Source organism: Vespa crabro, chromosome 23 (genome assembly GCF_910589235.1).
Source record: "Vespa crabro chromosome 23, iyVesCrab1.2, whole genome shotgun sequence".
Classification (NCBI taxonomy): domain Eukaryota; kingdom Metazoa; phylum Arthropoda; class Insecta; order Hymenoptera; family Vespidae; genus Vespa; species Vespa crabro.
The window spans coordinates 438551-463492 of NC_060977.1; the positions used below are offsets into that span (position 1 = coordinate 438551).

The following is a 24942-nucleotide window of genomic DNA, read 5'->3' on the forward strand; positions in this document are numbered from 1 at the left end:
ACCCTCAATTCGTCGAAATAGTTCCACGGCCGATAGATGCATTCCTTCGAGAGGTCCTCGCATAATTTTCCCCCGACAAGTCGGAATATTTCTAGATCCAACAGTCTCATAGGTTTGAGTTGCAGACTCATATATTTCCCTCGACTTGTAAAAATATTTCATATTTCTACAGTCGTATTCGTTCAATCGAAAGTCGCTTAACTATCCTCAGACTAGTCGCAACAATTTTAACTCCGACAGCCGCAATGGTGCGAAAGGCATACGAATAACTTTCCCTCAACTACTTGTAATATCTCCAGGACCGCCAGTCGCATTGTTTCGAGTGGGACTCGCAAAACTTTCCTTCGACTAGTCGGAAAATTTCCTTGTCTAGCAGCTGCTTTATTTTGAGAGGCACTAAATTCGGGGAGTAAAGTCAGGGAATAAATTTCCCGAGTAATGGGAATATTACGAAGACGAAGGTCGCATTTGCTCTATAATTACTCGCAAAACTTTCCCTCGAATATTCGTAATATTTCCAATTACGAAAGCAGCATTGAATCGATTGGAACTCGAAATTTTTCCTTCGGCTGGTCGGAATATTACCAAGAACGTCAGCAGCATAGGTTTGTGAGTCACTCGCATAGATTTCCCTCGATTAATCCGTAAATTTACAAATCCGACCGTCATATTATATCCAGAGTAACTTACATAACTTACCCCAACTCGCCTGAATAGTTCTAAGGCCTATAGTCGTATACGCTCGAGAGGAACTCGCATACCTTTCTTGGACTTGTCATATTATTTCCAAGTCCGACGGCGTCATCGGTTCGATTGGTACATACAAAACTTTCCCCAGAATTGTCGGTATATTTCCAAATCCCACAATAGCATTGATTCACAATCAATTCGCATAACTCTCAATCTTCTAGTCAGAATAGTTCCAAGCCCGACTGCCGCATTTGTTCGAATGGGAATCGTATAAATTACTCTAACCTAGTCGGCTAATTTCCAATTCTGACCGTAGTACTTGTGCGGAATGCTCTCGCATAACTTACCCTGGACTAATAGGGATTTTTCCAAGTCCCGCTGGCGCATTGATTAACAAGTTACTCGCATTGCTTTCCCTCGCCTAGTCGTAATGATTCCATGTCCCACATCCGCATTGGTTCAAGTTTCACTCTCATAACATTCCCTCGACCATAGGGAATATTCGCAATACCAACAGCCGCTTTGGTTAACATTGAACTCAAATAACGCTTCCTCTTCTACTGTTAATGATTCCAAATGTGACATTCGTTCTGATTCGATAGTCCCTCGAATAAAGTTCCCCCGATTAGTCTGAATATTTCCTAGTCTCGTCGCATTGGTTCAAGTGGCACTCTCATAACATTCCCAAAAATAGTCGGAATATTTCTAGGTCCGACAGTCACATTGTTTCTTGATATACACGCATGACGTTACTTCGACTAATGGGATTTTCTCCAAATTCGATACTATAGAGTAAAGGTGGGCACCCATGGCGTTCCTGCACGTATGCTACCTCGCCCACTTGGGCACACGTTATGGAGCCTACTACTAGTAGCAACCACCACGGCCAAGTGACCGTAGTCGAAAAAACCCAAAACTGCTGCCGGCGAAGCAGGGTGAGCGGTTTAGCCATGACCGACATCTTCGCAGCAATGCATAATTACGTTTATGCCGGCTGTGCCAACGGTGAAGAACGAGGAGGCCAACTCACAGTGCACGATTCTTGGCATTCGTTGCGTAAGATGAGATGGGAATAGAGGAATAGCAGCTTCTTTGGGAAAGTTTGGTAGTGTAGCTAAAGAAGAAAGAAAAAAGGAAAAATAGCAAGATACGAACGAGTTTCTCCTACCCAATCATGATCGAAAATGGGCTAACCCGAGAAAGTAGCAAGCAACCACCCTCATCACCGGAACTCCGACAATCCCGGCTGAACTTGATTCATGATCCAATGACCCTTTATAATGAGGGATTCTTTGCAATACTCCGCGAATAGAAGGCCTCGTTCCTGGAGACAAGATGCCTCGCTGCTTCCGGCCAACATTTTTACGGAGAATTTCCTCCAGAGCCTATCTCTGTGGTTTTGAAACTGGACAGTTGATGTTGTAATGCGAAACCGTGTACTTTTCGCTACTCTCGCAAACTCCTTCCGTGATGTTGTCCGGCGACTTCAGCTTGGCCTTGATGACTTCGTGTTCTGCAAGATACTGACTTGTGAAATTGTTAGGAGAGACGAAACTGGCACCCATCTCGTCCTTGATGTACGGGGATAACGCGTATGTTGTCCTTCCTTTGGCGTTCTCCCACCGAACCTGCCAAACCCTAGAGATTTTCTCATCGACCTTTCTTGCTATCGCGCGTTTAATATTTGTGCCTTCCGGTTTTAGCGGAGCGGTCTCGGTGCACATATTTTTGCTAATGTCGTATAGTCTTCTTCGTCTCAGTAACTAGAGATATATCGTGGACTCCGCTCTTATGACGCAGGGGGATTCCATTGCATTTGTGCGATATGCGAATGTGACCAAGATGAGGGCCGATCGCTGGTTCGCGCTTAACTTCTTGAGATCTTCTTTCGTGCAGAGATCAAACCATCTTGTTGCTGCGAACGTGACCGTTGGTGTCAACTCGCCTCGATAGATCGCATGGAGGGCGCAGGGGCAGAATCTCCATTTTCTTGCTGCCAACGAACCTAGCTTTGCGAACAATGAGTTGCCCTTGTCGTTGAGGTAACAGCAGTTTCCCGGGGAAGACACCCAGTTGAAGAGGTCTGCGAATTGGGATGGGATGACGGCGAAGGCTCTTTTAAACACACACACCACGTTGAGATCCAGCTTCGGGGCTTTGCCATTTTTGAGGGACCCTATGACCAGCGCGACCTCTTCCTCTGTGTAGGGAGGGGCATCCACCGTTTCGACTACGTTTATTGAGAAATTCCGTTCCGCTCGCTGTTCAGGTGTGTCTTCGAATACACTGTCGTCTGGGACATTCGTATTGAGTAGGATTCTCGCCGTTCCTTTGATGTTCGTGGTTTTCCCTCCGTTTCGATTAAGAGTATTAATTACTCTTGTGGCCTGTAGTTTGCTCGCCTGTTGTTTGAAAACGTACCCCACGGTTCCGCGTTGCCCTGTTTCGTAACGAATATACACCAACTAACTAATTTGACACGTCGAACTTTATTGCTGTTTGCCCGCAGCATAGAACGATACATTTGCATTAATCCGAGGCGTACCTCATATTCATTTTCTCGATTAAACGCGCATCTTAACCTAGCTACCGCTTTTTTCTTGTTCGTTTACGCTGATGTCTACTATGGGTTGAATTTCCGATGAGCCTTTGTCCGGGGCATAAATAGAGAATGAGCGGTTTGTAGGACACTAGTGAGCATGTTGACTCGTGTCTCTACTTCTGAAGCCGATTCGAAACTGCTTCCATCTTGCATAGCGGCGGTGAGAGAGAGCAACCGAACAGGTCCCTGTCGGCTATCCTGGTATTGAACCACCTGTTCCCATATCCCCGAGCACCGCCACCCCCTCGAACCGACTAAGCCTTCGGGGGATGTATAGCGATGTCTATTGAATTGTGGTCACTGCTCGATCAGCTGGTTCTTACTTTCCATTGGACAATTAATCTGCTCATCTTGTACGACAAAAGGGTTATGGCGATGTACGAGGAGCCTCACGTGATTCAGGATGAAAGTGGCTACATTATGTCGTAAATAACTTTTCACCCGGCCGGAATGAGGTCTTCTACCTTCGAGCCACTGTCGTCTGTGCCCTCATGGCCCTAGAAATGAGGTCGCGCTTTAGCGTCAAATGATACTATTTCTCCCTCTCCCCTTAGAGCAGGAAGAACTCATTCCAAGTTCCATAAGTGCTCATTTATTTTGTCGCTTTACTGAAAGTAGTGCGAAACAACGTAGAAGGAAGAGCCGTGTGCTTGCACATCTGCACAGTCCCAGTGCGGAGTGCCAAGCTGCGAGATATACAGCAACGTGATGTTTGGTTGGTCGTCGCGACCGTAGGCCAGAATCTTTCATCGCGAATGGCAACAATTCTAGTCCCGTTGACTAATCCTATAATCTCATATCCTGTCCCTTGCTTTTGGACGTACGGCACCTGTAGCAGTTGCACGTCTAAGCGCTTTGGGCTAATCAGTTCGCGAACTTCGCCCATTATCGTTTTAGAACGTCCCATATTTAGCTGCAGTAAATGAATTTATGAGAGCGCACGATTTTCGGGGGGCCTTATCCGAACTCAATTCGTTACCGCGGGTGGATTCGCAGCATTCTGCAAAAGTATCCCGCGGTGCCTCGAGTTAAAGATCCGCGACTATCACATGTTTGGTTTAATGTGTGCTGACCGCTTCGAAAGTTGCCGATGGGGCATAGACTATTTCTAGTGTAGTTTTCGGTAGCTCCCGGGATGTATCCACGCTGTCTTGCTCGGAGACTTGCACTATTATCGGAGGAAATGGAGCCTTTTCGTGCATTCCTATGGCGCTGTTGTTGCAGGGGTTACTGCTATTTGCAGGGACTGGGGGCGGAAGTTCCGCTTTCAAGGTGTTTTGCGCGAAAAGCTTGCGGACGTAGGATCGAGTTCGCGGTCGCGTGATTATCGATTCGCACTCTGAGTTATTTCCGACCAGTCTATTATTCGAACTGGAAGATATTATCGCTGCTATTCTGGTGCTGCATTTTCCTAAACTAATCGCAGCCGATATAGCGTCAGCGGAATTTCTTTCCACGGCCTTAGAAGATGACCTCAGCAAACTCCTATCGCACCTTCCAAAAACTACTATAGCCTCCCGAAGTCTTGCTACAACCTGATGAGGCCCGGATATAGTCACTTGCATTACTTTCACTCGACTGGTGTGTATATTTCGAAGTCCGATCGATGCATCGGTTCGAGAGGTACTGGCTTAACTTTATCTCGATTAGTCGAACATTTCCAAGTCTAACAGCTGTATTGGATCGAAAGACACTCGCGCAAGCTTCCCTCGACCAGTTGGAATAGGTCATAATTTCAGTCAGACAGTCGCATTGGGTCACAATTCATTCGCATAACTTTCCCGCGACTAGTTCGGTATATTTCAAAATCTTACAGTCGCAATGGTTCACAAATTATTCGTATTACTTTCCCTCGACTAGTGGGAATTAATATAAGTCCGACAACTGCATTGGTGCGAGAGTCACTCGCACGATTTTTCCATGACAAATTCAAATATTTTCACATTCGACGAACTCTTTCTTTCGAGAAACATCGTATAACTTTCCCTCGACTATTCGGAAAATTTCCATGTCGGAGTCACATTGGTTCAACAGGACCTCGTATAACATTTCCTCAACTAGGCAAAATATATCCATGCACGACAATCGCATTGATTTAAAAGCCACTCGAATAAAATTTACTCGACTAGTCGAGTTATGTCCAAGTACGACAGTCGTGTTTATTTGAGAATCACTCGAACAAGTTTCCCTCGACAATTCGGCATATTTTCAAGTCCGACGGTCTTAATCTTTCAAGAGGCACTCGCACAACATTCCCGCGATTAGTAGGAATGTTTCTTATGCCGATAGTCAAATTGATTCACAAGTCACTCGAATTATTTTCCCTGGACAAGTCGAAATATTTCCGAGTCAGACAGCCGCATTATTTCGAGTGGCACTTTCATAATTTTACCTCGACTTGCCGGAATATTTCCAAATCCGACTGTCGCATAATTTCTAGAAACACTAGCATAAGTTTACCTCGATCATTCGATCTATTTCCAACAACTACCGTCCCATTGCTTCACAAGTTACTCACATTATTTTCACTCCTCTAGTCAGAACATTTCCAAGTCCGATAGTGACATTTGTTCTAGGTGCAATCGAATATCATTTCTTCGACTAGTTGAAATATTTCCAAGTACGAGAGTCGCATTGGTCCGAGAGGCACTCGCATAAATTTCCCTTCACCATTTGTTATATTTACAAGTCCTACAGCCTTATTGGTGTGAGAGGCACTCGCATAACATTTCCGTAACTAGTCGGGAAATTTCCAAATTCGATAGGCGCATTTGTTCGAAATTATCACGCATAACATTCCCTCGATTAGATAGAATATTTCCAGGTCCGGCAGCGGCATTGGTTCGAGAGACAGTCGCATAACTTTCCCACGTTCATCCGGAAAATTTCTAGGAGCGGAAGTCGGATTGGTTCGTTCGCATAATTTATCCTCTACCAGTCGGGATATTTCAAAGTACGACATTCGAATTGGTTCACAAGTCACTTACAATACTTTACCTCGACTAGTCGGAATATTTCCAAGACCGACCGCCGCAACGGTTTTAGAGTCACACGCATAACATTCCCTCGACCAGTGGAAATATTTCCAAGTCCGACAGCAGTAATGTTTCTTGAGGCACTCGCATAACTTACCTTTCGACTAATTTCAGAATATTTCCAAGCCTGAATATTTGCAGGAATAGTTCAACAGTCGCATTGATTCACATGTCAGTCGCATTACTTTCCCGCGACTAGTCGAAGTATTTCAAATCCGGATCACGAGACACTTGCATAACTTTCACTATATTAATAGAAATACTTCCAAGCACAACAAACACATTGTTTCGAGAAGCCCTCTCATAACTTTCCATAGACTAAGTCGGAACACTTCCAGGCCGGATAGTCGCATTGATTCACATACTTCTCGCATAAATTTCACTCGACAAATTTGAATACATATAAGTCTGACAGCCTCATTGGATCGAGAGGCATTCGCCTAACATTTCTCTCGACAGGATACTTCCAAGTCCGCCAGTTGCAGTGATTCGAGAGTCACTGGCATCACTTTCTCAAGACTAGTCGGAATATGTCCAAGTCCAGCAGCCGTATTGCCTCGAGAGATATTCGCATAACATTTTCTCGACTAGTTAATAATAACTATTACTCGAATATTTCCTATTCCGAAAACCTCATTGGTTTGAGATGCCTTCACATAACTTTCCCTCGAATAGTCGGAATATTATCAAGTCCTGCAGACGTTTTGATTTATGATGCAGTCGCATAAACTTCTTTCGTCTTGTCGAAATATTTACAAGACCGACGGCCGCATTGTTTCACAAATCACTCGCATAACAATACTGCGACTAGTACGACAATAACCAAATCCGACAGTCGCATTGCTTCTAGAGGCACTCTCATATCTTTCACTTGACTTGTCGGAAAATTTCCAAGTCTCACAGATGCATTGCTCCGAGAAGCACTCTTACAATTTCACCGGACCTGTCAAAATATCTCCATGGCCGATATTTGCATTAGAACGAGAGTCACTCGCATAACATTCACTCTACTAGTGTGTATACTTCCAAGTCCAACAACTGCATAGGTTCTAGAGGCACTCACGTAACTTTCGCTCGACAAGTCGGAATATGTACTAGTCCAGCATCTACATTGGGTCGAGAGGCACTCGCATGAATTTCTCCCGGCTATTTGAGATATTTCCAAGTACAAAATCCAAATCGGTTCCAAAAGAAATCGCATTAATTTTCCCCGAGTAGTCGGGGTATATTCAAATCCGACTACCGCAATGTTTCGAGAGGCACTTGCATGACTATCATAACAGAAGTCGGAATTTTTTCAAGTTACAAAGTCGCTTTGTTTCGAGAGGCACTCGCATAACTTTTTCTAAACTAGTCGTAATATTTCCAAGTCTGACAGCAACATTGGTTCGAGAAGCACTCTCATAAGTGTCACTAGACTAGTCGGCATATTTCTAAGCCCAACCATCCTATTCTTACCAGAGTCACTTGCATATCTTTTCCTCGACTAGACGAAATATATCCAAGTCTCACAGTCGCGTTGGTTCGAGAGTCACTAGTATAACTTTCCCGAGACTAGTAAAAATATTCCCAAGTCCGGCACCCGCATTGTTTCGAGAGAACCTCGCATAACTTTCCCTGGAATTGTAGAAATATTTCCATGTACGACGGTCGTATTCCTTCAAGAGATACTTTCTTACCTTTCCCTGGACTAGAGGGGATAATTCCAAGTCAGACAGTCGCATTGGTTCAAGCGTTAATCGCATATCTTTCCCACGATTGGACGTAATATGTCTATGTTCGACAGTCGTACTGTTTGGAGATGCACTCGCATTATTTATCCACGACTATGCGCAATTCTTTCTAGTCCGGCAGCCGTTTTGGTCCGACAGGCACTCACAAAACTATCTTCTGAGTAGCTGGAATATTTTCAAGTCCGTCATCCAGATTGGTTCGAGTGGTACTCGCATAACTTTCCATCGACCTGACATAATATTTCCAATTCCGACAGTTGTATTGGTTCGAAATTCACTCGGATTATTTTACCAGGAATAGTTGAAGTATTTCCAAATCCGACAGACGCATTCTTTCGAGAGGCACTCGCATAATATTCGCTCGATTTGTCGGAAAATTTCCATCCTCGACAGTCGCATTGGTTCACAAGTAAGTTGCATTACATTCCGTCGACAAGTCTAAATATTTCCAAATCCGCTGGCCGTATTGGTTCTGGAGGCACTCTCATAACCTTCACATGACTGGGCGGGATATTTCCAAGACCAACAATCGCATAGGATCGAGAGGCACTCATATAACTTTCTCATGACTAGTAGAAATATTTCCAAGTCCGATGATCGCACTGATACGATTGTCACTCGAATGGCTTTTCCTGATTTTGTTGGAATATTTCCAAGTCCTACAGTCTTACTGTTTCGATATATAGTTATCCCAAGACTTGTCGCAATAGTGTAAGATCCGACATTGGCTTTAATTCGAGTGGCACTCTCATGAATTTCCATCGACTAGTCGGAATATTACCAATACCGACAGTCTCTATGTTTCAAGGAAACTCGAATAACTTTCATCCGAATAGTCGGAATATTTCAAAGTACAACTGCCGCATTGTTCTGACAAGCTCTCGCAAAGTTTCCTTCGACTATCCGGAATATATTCAATTCCGACAGCCGCATTGGTTCGAGATGCAATCGCATAACTTTCTCTAGAATATTCGGAAAATTTCCAAGTCAGAAAGTGGCATTGGATCACAATTCACTTGCATAACTTTCTCTGGACTAGACGATTCATTTCCAAGTCATACAGCCGTATTGGCTCATGACGAACTTACATAACTTTTCCTCGACTAGTCGGACAATCTCCATATCCAACGGTCGCTCTTTTCGATTGGCACTCACATAACCTTCCTCCGACTAGTTGGAATATTTCCACGCCCGGCTACCGCATTGATGGTGAGGTACTCGCGTAACTTTACTTTGACTACTTGTCATATTTCTTATTCCGACAGTTGTTTTGGTGCCGATTTTACTCGCAAAACTCTCCCTCGGATTGTCGGATTATTTCCAAGACCGACATTCGAATTGATTCGAGAGGCACTCGCATAACTTTACCTAGACTTGTTGAAATATTTCCAATACCGACAACCATATTTGTTCGAGAGGCGATCGAGTAACATTCATTCGACTAGTCGGAATATTTCTTATTCCGAAAGCCGCATTGATCCGAAATACACTCGCATATCCTTCCCTCACCTAGTCGGATAATTCCAAGTCGGACACTCACATTGGTTCGAGAGGCACTCGCATGAATCTCTCGACTAGTCGGAATATTTCCAAGTCTGGCAGCTGCACCGGTTCCAGAGTCACACGCGTAAATTTCTCTCGACTAATCCGTATATCTCCAAGACCGACAGTCGCATTGGATCGAAAGATACAAACATGACTCTCCCTCGACTATTCTGAATGTTACCAAATCCGATGGTTGAGTTTGTTAACAAGTCACTCGCATAAATTTCCCTCGACTAGGCGGATTATTCGTACTTTCGACAATCGCATCGGTTCGAGAGACTCTCGATTAGATATCCTCGACTAGTCGGTATATTTCTTGTTCTGACTGTCGCATTAAATCGATATGTACTTGTATAACTTTCACTCGCCTAGTCAAAATATTTCCTAGGCCAAGAGTTGCATTGTAACGGGAGCATTCGGATAAAATTCCCACGAATAGCAGGAGTTTTTCTCGCTCCGACATTCGCATTGTTTTGAGGCACTCGCATAATTCTTCCCCACCTATTCATAATATATCCAAGTCCGAGGTTCGCATTGATACACAAGCCACTTGCATAACTTTCCATCAACTAATCGGAACTTTTCTAGTTCCGGCTGTCGCATTAGATCGAGCGGAACATTGACAATATTCCCACGGCTAGGCAGAATATTTTTAGGTACGACAGTCGCATTAGTTCTAAAGGATCTCGCATAATTTTCCCTTGAATAGTCAGAATATTTCCAAGTGCGACATTCGCATTGGTTCCGGATGTACTGATTATCATTCGTTCGAATAGTCGGAATATTTGCAAGTTCGTTAGTAACATTAATTCGAGGCAAACGAGAATAGCTTTCGCTGGAGTTGTCAGAACAATTCCAAGCCCGCTAGATGCAGTAGTTCACAAGTCAATCGCATAATTTTCCATCGACTAAATGGGATATTTACAAGTCCGAACGTAGCATTGTTTCGAGGGACATTTGAGTAGCTTATGCTCGATTAGTCAGAAAATTTCTAAGCCCGGCAGTCGCATTGATTATAGAGGCACTCCCATAACTTTATTCCAAACTTATCGGAATATTCCAAGCCCTATAGTTGCATCGGTTCGAGAGACACTCGCGTAATCTTCCCCCAACTAATTGGAGTATTTCAATTTCCGACGACCGTATTGTTTAGAGAGGTATTCGCATAACTTCATGTTGGCTACTCGGAATATTAATAATTGCGGCAGTCGCTTTTTTTCAGATATGACTCGCATAACTATCTCTCGACTAGTAGGAATTCTTCCAAGTCCGCCAGTCGCTTTGGTTCGATTGCTACTTACATATGTTTCCCTCTAGCATTCTGAATATTTCTAAGTCCGACAATCATAATGTTTCAAGAGGCAATCGAATAACTTTCCGTCGCCTATTCGAAATATTTCCAAGTTCAACAGTCGCATTGGTTCACATATCATTCGCAGATCATTCCCCGGCTAGTTGGAACGATTCCGATTCCTGAAGCAGAATTGGTTCGAAAGTTATTCGCATAAATTTCCCTCGACAAGTGTGTATATTTACAAGTCAGACAATTGCATTGGATCACTAGTTACTCTCGTAACTTTCGCTTGAATATTCGGAAAAAATTCTAAGTCAGACAGTCGTATGGATTTAAGGTTCAATCGCAAATAATTTCCTCGATTAGTAGGAATATATCCATGTCCAATACCCACAACTGTTCGAGAGGCTCTCGTATAAATTTCCTCTGACTAGTCGAAATAATTTCCTAGTTAGACAGCCGAATTGATTAGAGAGGTACAAGCATAACTTTCCCTCGACTTGGCGCGATACTTCCAAGCCCGGCAGCCGTACTGGTTCGAGCGGCCCTCACAGAACTTTCACCCAACTAGATGTAATATTACCAAATCAGACATCCGCATTGTTGCCATAGGCAATTCCATAACTTTATCTCGACTATTTGGGGTATTTCAAATTCCGACTGCCTCATTGGTTCGAGAGTTTTCCGCATAAGTTACCCTCGGCACTTTGGAATATTTCTATGTCCGACAGTCGCATTGGTTCAAACATCACACGCATAATTTTCTATCAACACCTCGGAATATTACCAAGTCCTGCAGTCGTATTGATTCGAGTGGCATTTGCGTAACTTTCCCTTGACTAGTCGGAATGTTTCTAAGTACGCCTTTCGCATTGGTACCAGAGGCAACCTCAAATCTTATCCTTAAGTTGTTGGAATATATCTAGGTACGTCAAACGCATTGTTTTGAGTGGCACTCGCATAATTTTCCTTCGACTAGTCGCAATATTTGAAGTTTCGTCAGTAGCATTGGTTCGGGACGCATTCGCATAACTTTCCCACGACTAGACGGAAATTTCGAAATCCCACATTTGCATAGTTTTGAAAAGCACTGTTTCAAATTTCTCTCGACTAGTTGGAATAATAACAAGGCAGACAGTTAAATGGTTTCTGACGTAATCGCATAACTTTCCCTCGGCTAGTCGGAATATTTCCAAGTCCGAGAAATTCCATTGGTTCGAGAGGTACACGCATAACTTTCTCTCGACTCGTCGAAATCTTTCCAAGTCCGACAGTCACATTGGTACGATAGACCCTATCATAATTTTCGTCGACTAGTTGGAACATTTCAAAGTGCGGTAGTAGAATTGGTCCGAGATGCAGTCGCATAAATTTTCCATGACTAGCCGGAATATTTCCAAGACTGATAGCTGCATTATATCGTGAAGTCCTCGCATACCTCTCCATCGATTAGTCGGAATATATCCAAGTTGACATTCTCATATGACGGAGAAATACTCGCACAAGTTTTCCACTACCAGTCGGAAATTTCTAAGTCCGTCATACGCATTGTTTCGAGAGGCACTCGCACAACTATCTCTCGAATTGTCTGAATATTTGCAGGTCTCACAGTCGCATTGGTTCGGAACATACTCGAATAACTGTCCTACGATTAGTCAGAATATATCTACAACTGACAATAGCATTGTTTTGGGAACTTTCATAAGTTTCCATCGATTAGTCAGAATTTTTCCAAGTCAGACAGTCGCATTGCGTTCGAAACACACACGCACAAATTTCCCTCGATTGGTTGGAAAGTTCCAAGTCCGACAGTCGCATTGGTTCGATAGATACTTGCACAGCATTCCTCGGACTATTCGTAATATTACCATCTTCGACACTCGAATTAGTCTGAGGGGAACTCGCAAAATTTCTCTCTACTTGTCGGAACTACAGGCAGTCTCATTGGTTCGTGAAATACTCGCATAACTGTCTCTCGAAAGAGTGAATATATCTAGGGCCAAGCGTTGCATTGTTTTAAGAGGCACTCTCTTAACTTTTCTTCAACTAATCAGAATTCTTCCAAGTCAGATATTTGCTTTGGTTGGATAGGCAATCAAACAACTTTCACTCGTCCAGTCGCAAAGTTTCGCATCCGATAATCGCATTGGTTCGAGAAATACTCGTGAAACTTACAGTTGATTATTCGGAATATTTCCAATACCAACAGTCACATCGTTGCGAGATGCACACGCACAACTTTCCCAGGGCTAGTCTGTAAATTTTTAACTCCGACAGTCGAATTGATTCGAGAGATACTCGTATAACCTTCCCTGGAAAAGACGGAATATATCCAAGTCTGACAGTCTTATTTGTTCGTGAAGCATTCGCAAAACTTTAACTCGACAAGCCGGGATATTTCCAAGTCCAACATTCTCATTGGTTCGAGAGAAATTCTCATAACTTTCCGTCAACTAGTCGGAACAATTCTAAGTACCATTTCCTATAACGACGGTCGCATTGGTTCGAGAAACACTCAAAATTTTCCCTCGTGTAGTTAAATTATTTCTATGTCCGTCAATTTCAATAGCATGAGAGGCATTCGCATAAAAATCCCACGGTTTAACAGAATATCTGCAAATTCCCACAGTCACATTTGGTCGAGGAGCACTCTCATAACTTTCCAACGACTAGTCGTCTTATTTCAAAATCCAACCGTTGCATTGCTAAGGGTGGAACTTGAATAACTTTTCATCCACTAGCCGGAATATCTGCAAATCCGAAATTTGCATTGGTTCGGGAGGCACTCTCTTTTCTTTCTTGTCTTGATCTGACTTTGTCTTGACTAGTAGGAATATTTCCATGTCCGTCGTTCTCATTGTTTCGGCATAAGCTTGCATAAGTTTCCCTCGTATATTCGGCATATTTCCAAGTCCGACAGTTACCCTGGTTCACAAGTCATTTGAATAATTTTTTTTCAAATAGACGAAATATATCATAATCGAAAATATATCATAATATCATTGATTCGATTTTTCACTCGCATTTTTTCTACTCGACTAAACGGGATATTTTGAAGTCCGACCGTCGCATTAGTTCCATTATAACTCGCTTAACATTTCATCGACTAGATGGCATATCTCCAAGCCCGATTGCTGCATTGATCCTAGAGACAATCAAATAAATTTCCCCGACTAGTCGAAATATTTTCTAGTCCGACCATCGCATTATTTCTAGAATCACTCGCATACCTTATTCTCTACAATTCGGATTATTTGCAAATTCGACGCCGCATTGGTATGCATGACACTCGCATAATTCTCCTTTGATTAGTTGGAATATTTCGAAGTTCGACAGTCGTATTGGTTCACAATAAACTCGTATAACTTTCCTTCAGCTAGTTGAAATATATCTAAGTCCGACATACGCTATGGTTCAAGAGACACACTCATTACTTTTCCTAAATCAGTCGGAATATTTCCAAGTGTGGTAGTTGCATAGGCTCGAGAGACATTCGCATAACTTTCCATCGACTAGTCGAAATATTTTCTAGTCTCACAGCAGTATTGCTTCATAAGAGACTCGCATAAAAAACCACCATTGACTAATCGCGATATTTCCAAGTCCAACAGCCGCATTCGTGAGAGAGTTAAACGCTTAATTTTCCTTCGACTAGTTGGAATATTTCCACGCCAGGCAGTAGCATTGGTTCACAAGACACTGATGTAACTCTCTCTCGACTCGTCGGAATATTTTCAAATCCGATACCTGCATTTATTCGGGAATCACTCGCATTACTTTGTTTCGACTAATTCGGGATATTTCCAAGTTCGTCTGTCGCATTAGTTCCAATATAACTCAAATAAAATTCTTTCTACTTGCCGGAAGATTTCCAAGCCCGAGGGTAGCATTGGTTCGCAAGTTATTTGCATGATTTTTCCGCGACCAGTCGGTATATTTCCAAGACCGACATCAGCATAAGTTCTAGAGGCACTCACAAAACTTTCCCTTGACTAATAGGAATACTTCCAAAACCGACCCTCGCATTAGTTCTAGAACCACTCGCATAAATTTCATTCGACCAATCCGAATATTTCCAAGTACAACAGCCGCACTGGTTCACAAGACACTCGCATAACTTTCCCTCGACTAGTCGCGATAATTTTATGTCCGACCGTCGCAATAGATCTAGATTCACTCGCAAGTTTTGCCCTCGGCTACTCGATATAGTAACTAGTCGTACAGCCGCATTTGTATGAGAGGCACTGGCATATCTTTAACCGAATTGAATAAATATTTGCAAGACCGACCGTTGCATTGGATCCAGACTAGCTCGCATAACTATCTCTCGACTAATCGGAATATTTCAAAGTCTAACAGCCGCATTGGTTCAAGAGTCACCCTATAAACTTTCCATCTAATTGGTCGGAATATTTCCAAGCTTGACAACCGCAATGGATAAAGAGTTACTAGCATAACATTCCCTCGACTAATTGAAATAAATCTAATTCCTACAGACGCATTGTTTCGAGAAATGTTCGCATAAAATCCCCAAGACTAGACTGTATATTATCCCCTCTGAGGGTAGGGGGTAGTAAAATACTCCTACAGTACTGCCTGCATGTTGTAAGAGGCGACTAAAAGGGACTGTGTGAATGGTGTCTGAATGGACTTGTACGGTTAATTCTTTCATTGTTCTTTTGTCATTAATTTATCTAATCATTATCTCTCTCAAATTTCTTTCCGTTCCTTTCCCATCCATTGGGGAGCTTCCTTCTCACTAATAATACTTTATAATAATAGACAGTATATTGTAAAGATGGACACCGGAAGGGTGCCTGCATCTATGCTATCTCGCCCATTAGTGCATACGCTACGGTTCTAGCCACTGGCAGCAGCTACCACTACGAAGAGACCGGATTCGGAAAAACTCAAAACTCCTGCCGGCGGACAGGATGAGCGGTTTAGCCACGGCTGATATCCTCATGACAACGAGTCACCACGGTGATACCAGCCGCGCCAACGAGGAACCATGGGGAGGCCCACACACATTACCACGACACTTGGTACTCGTTCCGTAGGATGGGATGGGATTGGAAGGATAGAAGGTTCAGAGGAGAGAGATGTGTGATTGAAAAAAAAAGAGACACGCTCGAGCATCTCCGACCCAATCTTGTTCGATAGTGAGTTTACCTGAGAAGATAACAGGCTCCCACTCCCATCATCAGGACTCCGAAAATCCCAGTTGAACAGGACTTACGAACTAACAACCCTTGATAAGGAGAGTTTCCTTACAATACTCCGCGAAGAGGGAGAAAGCCTCAGCCGTTGAGACAAGATGTCTCGCTACTTCAGGCCAGCTCCTTTCGCGGGAAATTTCCTCCAGAGCAACTTTCTGGGGTCAAAGACCGGACAGACGACGATGTGGTGCAAAACCGTGTCCACTTCGTCACACTCGGAGGTTCCTTCCATGGTAATATTCAGCGCCTTCAATTTGGCCTTGAAGGCACCGTGACCTGAAATAAAACTGAGTTGTATAGTTATTAGGAGAGATGAAGCGGGCACCCATTCTTGTCTTGATGTCGGGGAGGTACGCATATGTGGTCCGTCCTTTTGTGGAGAACTCCCACTTAAATTGCCAATCTCTGTAAATTTCTTCGTCCGCCTGTTTTATTATTGCGCGTTTATTCTTTGCACCTTCCAGTCTACGCGTTATCGTCTCGTTGTTTCTATTTTTTCTTATATCGTAGAGCTTCCTACGCGTAAGTAACTGAAGGTCGACCGGAGGTTCTGCCTCTACTATGCAGAGGGATTCAGTCGCGGTTGTAGGATACGCAGATGTAACCGAAATGAGGGCCGATCGCTGGATCGCGCTTAATCTCTTGAGGTCCCCTTCGGTACAGAGGTCCGACCATCCCGCTGCTGCGTACGTGACCGTGGGGGTAAATACGCCTCGATATATCGTCCGTAGGGCGTAATGACAGAGCCCTCATTCCCCAGCCTCTAATCTTCCTAACTTTACAAGCAGTGGCCCGACTTTGTCGCTTATGTACCGGCAATGCGTTGAGACCCCTAGGCCTTTATCGAAATATACGCCGAGATATCTAACTGAACTCCTGAACTTGATGCTGTTGCCCCCTATCCTTATGGTTGGCAGCCTACTAGATAAATCCGTCTTTTTCGATGATATACGGTTCCTATCCGGTCGAAATACTCCCCTTCTCCCTAAATTTTTTCTCTTGACCCAGTCGCTCTTTAATACAATTGCCTCCGTTTTCGGTTCTAAAATTACGAGCTTCGCCGTCGAGCACCATTCTGTGATGCCTTTAAACGCGCAATATACTACCTCCTCTAATTCTTTCCTAGAATCACCGTATATAATAACGAGCTGGTCATCCGCGTACGCGATTGCGTTGATTTCCGGTGATATCTCAAGTATTCGAAGGAGCTGATCGAACAAGAGTTTCCAGCAGGAGGGGCCTAGGATCGAACCTTGTGGGCAGCCCCTCGAAGCCTGCTTAGAAATCTCATGCTCTCCCAAAGCTATCTTCACCCTACGGTATGCGAAGTAGTTAGTCATTACATTGAAGACATTCCTCGGGCAGTCTCGGTCCCGTAGTGCCTTGAGAACTAAGGGCCACCAGACATTATCGAAGGCTCCCGAGATGTCGAATAACAGTGCAATGACATATCTCCATGAGGAAGCAGAAACGATTCGGCGCATCTCGAGTATCGTGTCCTCGGTGGAGCGTCCTGGGACGAAGCCGTATTGTTTGTCCGACAGTTTACCCGGCGCGAGAGATGTTGCTTCTAGGCGCATCTTAAGCAGCCTTTCTAGATCCTTTCCGACGACCGCGAGGAGGCATATGGGCCTGCAGGATTTGGTGTCTTCCGCGTCTTTATCTACGCCTTTGAGGAGTGCTCTTAGGGAGCCATTTTTCCAGATGAATGGGAAGATGCCCCATTGGAGGCATCCGTTAAACAGTTCTACGAAGTGGGAGGGAATGGTGACAAATGCTCTCTTGAGCACGCACACCTCGATGAGGTCAGGCCCCGGGGCCTTTCCATATTTGAGAGATTTAATAACGCGCGCCACTTCTTCCGTCGTGAAGGGAGGGGCGTCAACGGTTTCAGGGGTATCTCTGGAGGTGTTTCGCAACGCGCGTTGTTCATTCGTATCTTCGTACACACGGTCGTCCGGAACAGGCGTGTCGAAGAGGACTTTCGCCGTATCACGAACATTCGTGGTCTTTACGCCGTCTCTTTGCAAGGTGTTAATCACCCGTTCTATGCGAAGTTTACCCGCCTGCTGTATGTATATATATCTCCACGGATCTTTGTTACCCTGTTCTGTTACGTATTTCCTCCAGCTTTCTAGCTTTGCGCGCCGTATCGCTTGGCTGTAGGCTCGTAGCGACGAACGATAATCCCGCATCAACTCGTGACGTGTGTGATGGACTTTCTCTCGTTGGATCGCGCGCCTAAGTCGAGACACCGCCTTCTTCTGTGTCGATAACGCTAATGTCTACCATGAGTTAGACTTCCGATGGGCCTTTTTCCGAGGCATCGATTCGGAGCAAGCGATTTGTAGGACATTGGTGAGCGCATTAGCTCGTGCCTCTACCTCAAAAGCCGATCCTAAGTCGCTTCCTTCCAGCCTTGCCGTAGAGAAGGAGAGAAGACGCTCGGAGTACAGGTCCCAATCAGCTCTCCTGGTGTTGAACCTCCTGTTCTCCACCCCACGAGCGCCCCCCCCAACGACACGACTCAGCCCTCGGGGGTTGTAACGCGATTTCTATCGAATTGTGGTCGCTGGACGTCCATCCCGATCAAACTTTCCATTGGCCTATGAATCGGCTCATGGATTGCGACGAGAGGGTTACGTCGATATAAGAGGAGCCTCTCGTCGTCCAGAATGTGGGTGGCTGCTTGACGTCGTTAATTACTCTTAATCCGGATGCCCGGATGAGGGCTTCTAATTTCGAACCTCTCTTGTCTGTGCTCTGAGGGCCCCAGAGAGATGATCGCGCATTGGCGTCCAGCGAGATTATTACTCTCTCCCCCCTTAGGGCACGAAGTACCGTTTCCAGGTGCCTAAGATGCTCCTCTATTTCGTCGCTAACCTGGAAGTAATGTGAAACGACATAGAAAGAGAAGCCGGGAGCATGCACTTCCGCACATACGCAGTGCGGGGTGCTGAGCTGTGAGATGAAAAGCAACGCGAAGTTCGGGTTGGTTGCCGCGATGGCAGACCATGGTCTCTCGTCCCGCGTGGCCGCTAATCTGGTTCCGCTGCCTAATCCTATGATCTCATATCCTGTCCCGTGCTTTAGGACGTATGGCTCCTACAGGAGCAATACGTCTAAGCGTTTATCACTGATCAATTCGCGAACTTCTCCCGTCACCGTCCTCGAGCGCCCCATATTAATCTGCAGGAGGTGGATTTTTGGAAACGTGCGGTTAGTGTGGAGAGGGATTTCACGGTGGAGATCGTGTCGTTTCCGCAGATTGTGGCACAAGGCTCGGCGAAGGTAACTCGCGGTGCTTTGTGTTCGGTGTTCACGCTTGTAATACCATTGACGTTCTGGGTTACGCCTCTATCAATTTTTACGGGAGGATCCAACGGGGCCTCGTCTATTTCTGTTGCCGCTTCCGGTTCTAGGGGTGTGACTTTAATTGCCTCGAATTGCTCGATGTCTAACTCTATGATGGGCGGTAGGGGGTTATTTCTACTCGTTGCACGTTTTATCTTATTGCGGAGGTTGTAATTTTTATTGGAGGCTGGGGACGTATGTTCCGTTTCCGGAAGGGTTTGCGGGGATTGCGCGCGGATATACGCTCGTGTTCGCGAACGCGTGGCAACCGGTACGCTCTCTATATGTAGTTCTACCTGCCTATCGTTCGGACTGGAAGGACCAATTCCTCTTATTTCGCCTATTTCTATGTTCTCGACTAGTTTGTCTACGACGTTCGTTTGCTTGGCCTTAGAAGATGGTCTTGGCAAGATCCTATCACACCATTCTAATACGATTATAGCCTCTAGATGATTGGCTAACACCTGATGCAGTCCGGGTTGTGCGGGGCAATGAAAGCAGCGGGGGGTCGCACGGTGAGTAGCCTTGGACGACGATCGGGCACTCGACCGGCGTGTTGCTGCGTACCAACGCTGCCCTACACCGGAAGTGCATCCACTCGTCGTCTTTGGGGTCGCGCATGCTGCGTTAAGCGATGCTATGCGCGAACTTTTCCTCGCCACGTTAATCACCCCAGGGAAAGCCTCCACCAGGAGATCCGAACAGGAGGCTATTTTACCTCCGGAATATTTTTTCCCACGGAAAACCATCATGACTTATACGGGAGCAACTTCTTAATCGAAGGAAAGAAAGAAGCTGCAAAGAAGACTTTAGCTGAAAAAAAGGAGGGGAAGAATACTTAAGTATTCTTCCATTAATGGTGGGCGGAGATGCATTGACAACGAACAATAACGAAGTGAGAAGAAAAAAATATTCTAAGTCTGATAGTCACATTGCTTTCGAAACTTAAGAGCAACATTTTTCCAGAAGGCTAGACCATCGGCTTAGAATTTTTCTAAGTCCGATAGTCGCATTGCTTTCAAGTTTCAAAAGCAACATTAGGCCCGCAGGCTATACCGAATATATTATTTTTCAAAGTTCAATAGTCGCATTGCTTTCGGGTTTCGAAGGCAACATTTTTCTAAGTATGTGGTCATAGAACACGCCCACCATTAATTTTAAGAAGTTCCAACTTGTCTGCGTGTTTTAATTTGGCGAAGAACCAATATTTTGAAAATTTTGACAATTTTGAAAAATTTCCGAAAAATTTTCTTAAGCCACGGGCGACAAGGTCTATAGGGCCGTGTCTGAGGACCCCGGGCGAAAGAGCCTGTAGAGCCATGCCTGAAATGTATCCCGCGTTTTCTATAATAATGGACAGTACTGCTAAAGATATAAGTGGGCGTGGGAGGAATTGCCACTCCTCGACGGTGTCAGAAGGTGGTAGGGCAGGACACCTGCCGTTGCGAACCAGCAACGGCGAGGAGCTCGAGGAAGGCAACCTATTCGCCACTCGTGATAATGCATCAGGAAGGACACCACTTGTAGACGTCCTGGTCTGCGGTGTATCCAATGCGCCAGCAAGGTTAGGAAGGAAAGAAAGCCACTTGAAAGAGAAGCAAAGGGCTGCCAGTGCCGTGAAGAGCATTCCGCGCTCTGGGAAGAAATCACCAATCTTGTAGGGAACGCTCAATCGTGCGAGGTCCCATATCTACTCCTCAGATGAAGAAGAGTTAAGGGTAAACATGGCCAGGTAAAACAAGGAAGTACCGGAAGAGACCCCCTTGTCTCAAGGGGAGATTTGCAGGTTACTGAGTCTCGCTACGAAGCATACCCTAGTAGCCGTTAATGAGAGGAGAAAATCTACTTAAATTTAGAGCTCTGTATCAGGAAAAATAAAACGCTCCCATAATAATGTGCTAAAAACAATGAAAACCTTAATGGAGTGGTTCCAAAATGGGGCAGAGGATCCTTCCTCAACCAAAGAGGCGCAGTCAAATGCGGATCTCAGGGCCTAGGATCAGCGCAATTACGAGTTGACGGATGAAGTTGCACGATTCAAAAAAGGTAAGAGGATATCATCGGTAAACCCCTAGGCTGAGAGGAGCCGAACAACGACTCCGGAAATACAGTCGAGTCTGTGAGGTTCCTGACGGAGGCTGTCCGCAGTATCCAGCAACAGCTGCAGCAGCCGCAGCCGCAGCGGCAGTAGACATCGTATAGAGCAACGACTGGATCTGGTGTGCGACACTAAGGTCACAAATTCCGTACTGACACCACTCGACCCCCAACGAAACAGAGAAGTGTGAGTAAGGCACTAATCTCGCAGAAGAATTTTGTGGAGGTCACTAGCCGGAAAAGGAGATGAGTCTAGAGAAGGGAATCGAACGCAACCCCCCTGGCCTCAAAAAAGAAGGGAAACAACGTCCCGCAAACCTTACGGGAGCAAGCGGCTCCCAGGAAAAGGGGGAAGAGGAGTGGCTCGCAGGGAAGAAAGAAGAGGAGGCAAAGGGAAGGGGAAGTCCCTGCAATTTCCCCATTCCGTGCCAAGGAGACGACGTACAAAGCGGTACAATTCTGGGCCATAGAGAACATAAACATTAATGACCTAGTGATTGGCAGTATGTCGTGCAGGAAGGGACTCATGGGTAGATTTATATGGCAGGCATGTGGCAAAAGGAAAGATGAGAAGAACGACCCGAAGGCGGAGGCCTTGAGGAATGCCGTCCAAGGAACAAGAGTTATTCGCCCTCTACGCACAAGCACCATGATCTTGGTAGGACTGGATGCGGCTGCCAACGTGACCGTCATCAGTAACGCGTTGATGGATTCCTTCACCATTCCGGATCGGACTACAACCTCATCAATGTAGAGAAAGTAAAAATTGGTAGGGGTAGACATGGCGAGACTACTGTCTCGGCTATGGTGAAAGACGTGCGTGCAATCCTGGAGAGGGGCAGGATAAACTTCGGTTGGACATTGATGAGGGTTCTCGGACTCAGGCAGCGACCCCGCAAATGCCATCGGTATCAGGCGCGAGGACATGTTGATTTAGTGTGTCCGGCTACAATACCTAGGACAAAACTATGCTATATATGTGGGAAGCAGGGCCATCTGGCCAACACATGCACGGAATAACCTGAGTGTCTGTTTTGTGCAAACGCTGGACGGAAGCAGACCAACCATCGTGCCGGCTATTGGTAGATCCTGGTAGTGCCTCCTACAAAATGGATGGACAAGGTTTTTGGAGGGTACCAAATGATTGCCCTGAGACAATCCGGGGGACCCTTATAAGGTCGTGGTAAAACCGGCAGCGAGGAGAGTGAGAGTAACCGAAAAGTGGGGAGTGCATGAAGACATGAAGGTGCAACAAGGCGAACCGGCACCTCAATATGTGTAGAAGCACCAGAGGGTCCATAGATAATATCTTTTGCTGTTCTACAGACAAACATAATCCATGCACTCCGGACGCAGGGCATGCTGGCACAGCGTATATTCAGGGGTTTGCGTAGAAATTAAAACCAGCGTTAAACACTTGGGCAAAGTAATAGAATCAAGAATGTTGTTCAGGCCTAATTTCGAGGCCCTTATCCCTAAAGCGGAGGTAATCCCACGGTGCCGTAGGAGGCTCCTTCCGAAACTTCACGGACCGGGGAAGAGGAAGCAACGCCTCCACAGCTGCGTGATTCACTCGGTGATCCATTATGGGGCGCCGGATTGTTGGCGGACATGAGGATCGGGCTGGCTGTTCGGAGCCTCCTGAGGAAGGTAGTGATCCGGGTGTGTTGTTAATATAGAACTGTCTATGATGATTGCGTGGATTATTCCTCTCGCTAATCTGGCACCCCGGCTAACGGAAACCTATGGTGCTGTTAGAGACGTGGAGGAATTTGCTCCCCCTTGTAATAAGGCTGTATTAGGTTCTCTTGCCAGAAGGTGGGCAATAGAAGCGCGGAAGTCTGAGGAACTTGAGCTTGTAGGGGCACCAGCAGCCACTAGATTGCGTGAGAAGTCGGCTATAGCCTAATGGTTAGCTAAGTGTATTGGGAGGCCGTTCTCTATCGGACCGACATTTCACATCACACAGCTGATGACCTGCCATTACTGTTTCTTGGCGTAGTTAAATAAGATAAGGAAGATTCCTTCACCACGTTTTTTCCACTGCGGGGTAGGATACGGCGGAGCACAATCTAGTCGACTGCCCGGCTTAGACAGATGCTAGGAATGTGCTGATCGATGCGATAGTGGGAGGATAGATAACCCTTCCCTTAATAGATCTGATCTCCCTCACTGTCCTGAGGATGGGCAGCCTACCAGACCTTCGCTGGGCGGGTCTTACATGCAAAGGAGGACGCTGAGAGGCGCAGGGAACGGAAGATGGAGAGAGATGTGTGAGTGAGCGTACAGGTGTGTATGTGGATAGGGGTGCGAACGATAGGACGCATAGGAGAGTAGCTCCAGTGCGGCCACCTCGGTCAAGGCTCCGAACGGCTCAGGCGGCGCCTGGCTCACGGGTCGCTTCCTTCTGTGTGTGTTTGTGTGTATATGGACGTAAGTGGATGAAATCAGAGTACCGTGGGATGTGGATCGGGCCATTATGTATATAGTTAGGGAGTAACTGCGCGTCCAGATGCTCGTGGGTGCCTGTGGAGTGCGCCATATTCGTATGAATGGACAGAAATGAACGGGAGCAAGGCGAATATCGGTCTGGCTCACTGAGGAGTGGTATTGGGCGAATTTGAAATACGCTTATGCGCCATCCCCCCACTCAATCACTCCTCTGCATGTCACTAATAAGGACCGGAAGGTTTTTCAGTCGGTATGCAAACCGAACCTGAAAATATTCGCAGGCGTGTTGAATCCGACATTCCACTGATTACACAGGGCTCAGGGGCCTATGAAGGTTCTCCCTCCTGACGAAACAAAAAAAAATAAGACGGTATATTTTCGTCCGACAGTAGCATTGGATATTAATTAAATCGTACGACTTTCTCACGACAAATCGGAAAATTCCAAATCCGATAGTCACTTTCTTTCGAAAAGCATTCGCTTAACTGTCCGCCGAATTGTCGGAATAGTTCTAAGTCCGACTGTCATATTGGTTCGAGAGGCTCTTGCATAACATTCTTTCGACTAGTCGGGGAATTTCCATGTACGGCAGTCGTATTGTCTCAAGAAGCACTCTCATAAGTTTCCCTCGACTATTCGAAATGTTTCCAAGTCCGACAGCAACGTTGGTTCGAAAGGAACTCGCATAACTTTCCCACTACTAGTCTGAATATGTTCACGCACGACAGTAGCATTGATTCGAAAGTTACGCGTATAAAATTCGTTGAACTAGTCGGAATTTGTCTAGATACGACAGTCCCGTTGGTTCAAGAATGACTTGCATAAATTTCCCATAACTTATCGGAATATATCCAAGTCCGACAGATGCATCGGTTCGAGAGGCTCTCGCATAACCTTCTCTGTACTGGTCGGTATATTTCCA

At 45.4% G+C, this 24942-nt stretch overlaps 1 protein-coding gene across 1 annotated transcript; it reads left to right on the forward strand.

Moving 5' to 3' along the window:
- The first annotated feature begins 22074 nt into the window (after window positions 1-22074).
- On the forward strand, window positions 22075-23184 carry LOC124432142. Its single transcript, XM_046980765.1, has 2 exons — window positions 22075-22319; window positions 22926-23184. The coding sequence occupies exons 1-2, from the start codon at window positions 22075-22077 to the stop codon at window positions 23182-23184; spliced, it is 504 nt and encodes a 167-aa protein (XP_046836721.1).
- Window positions 23185-24942: the final 1758 nt, after the last annotated feature.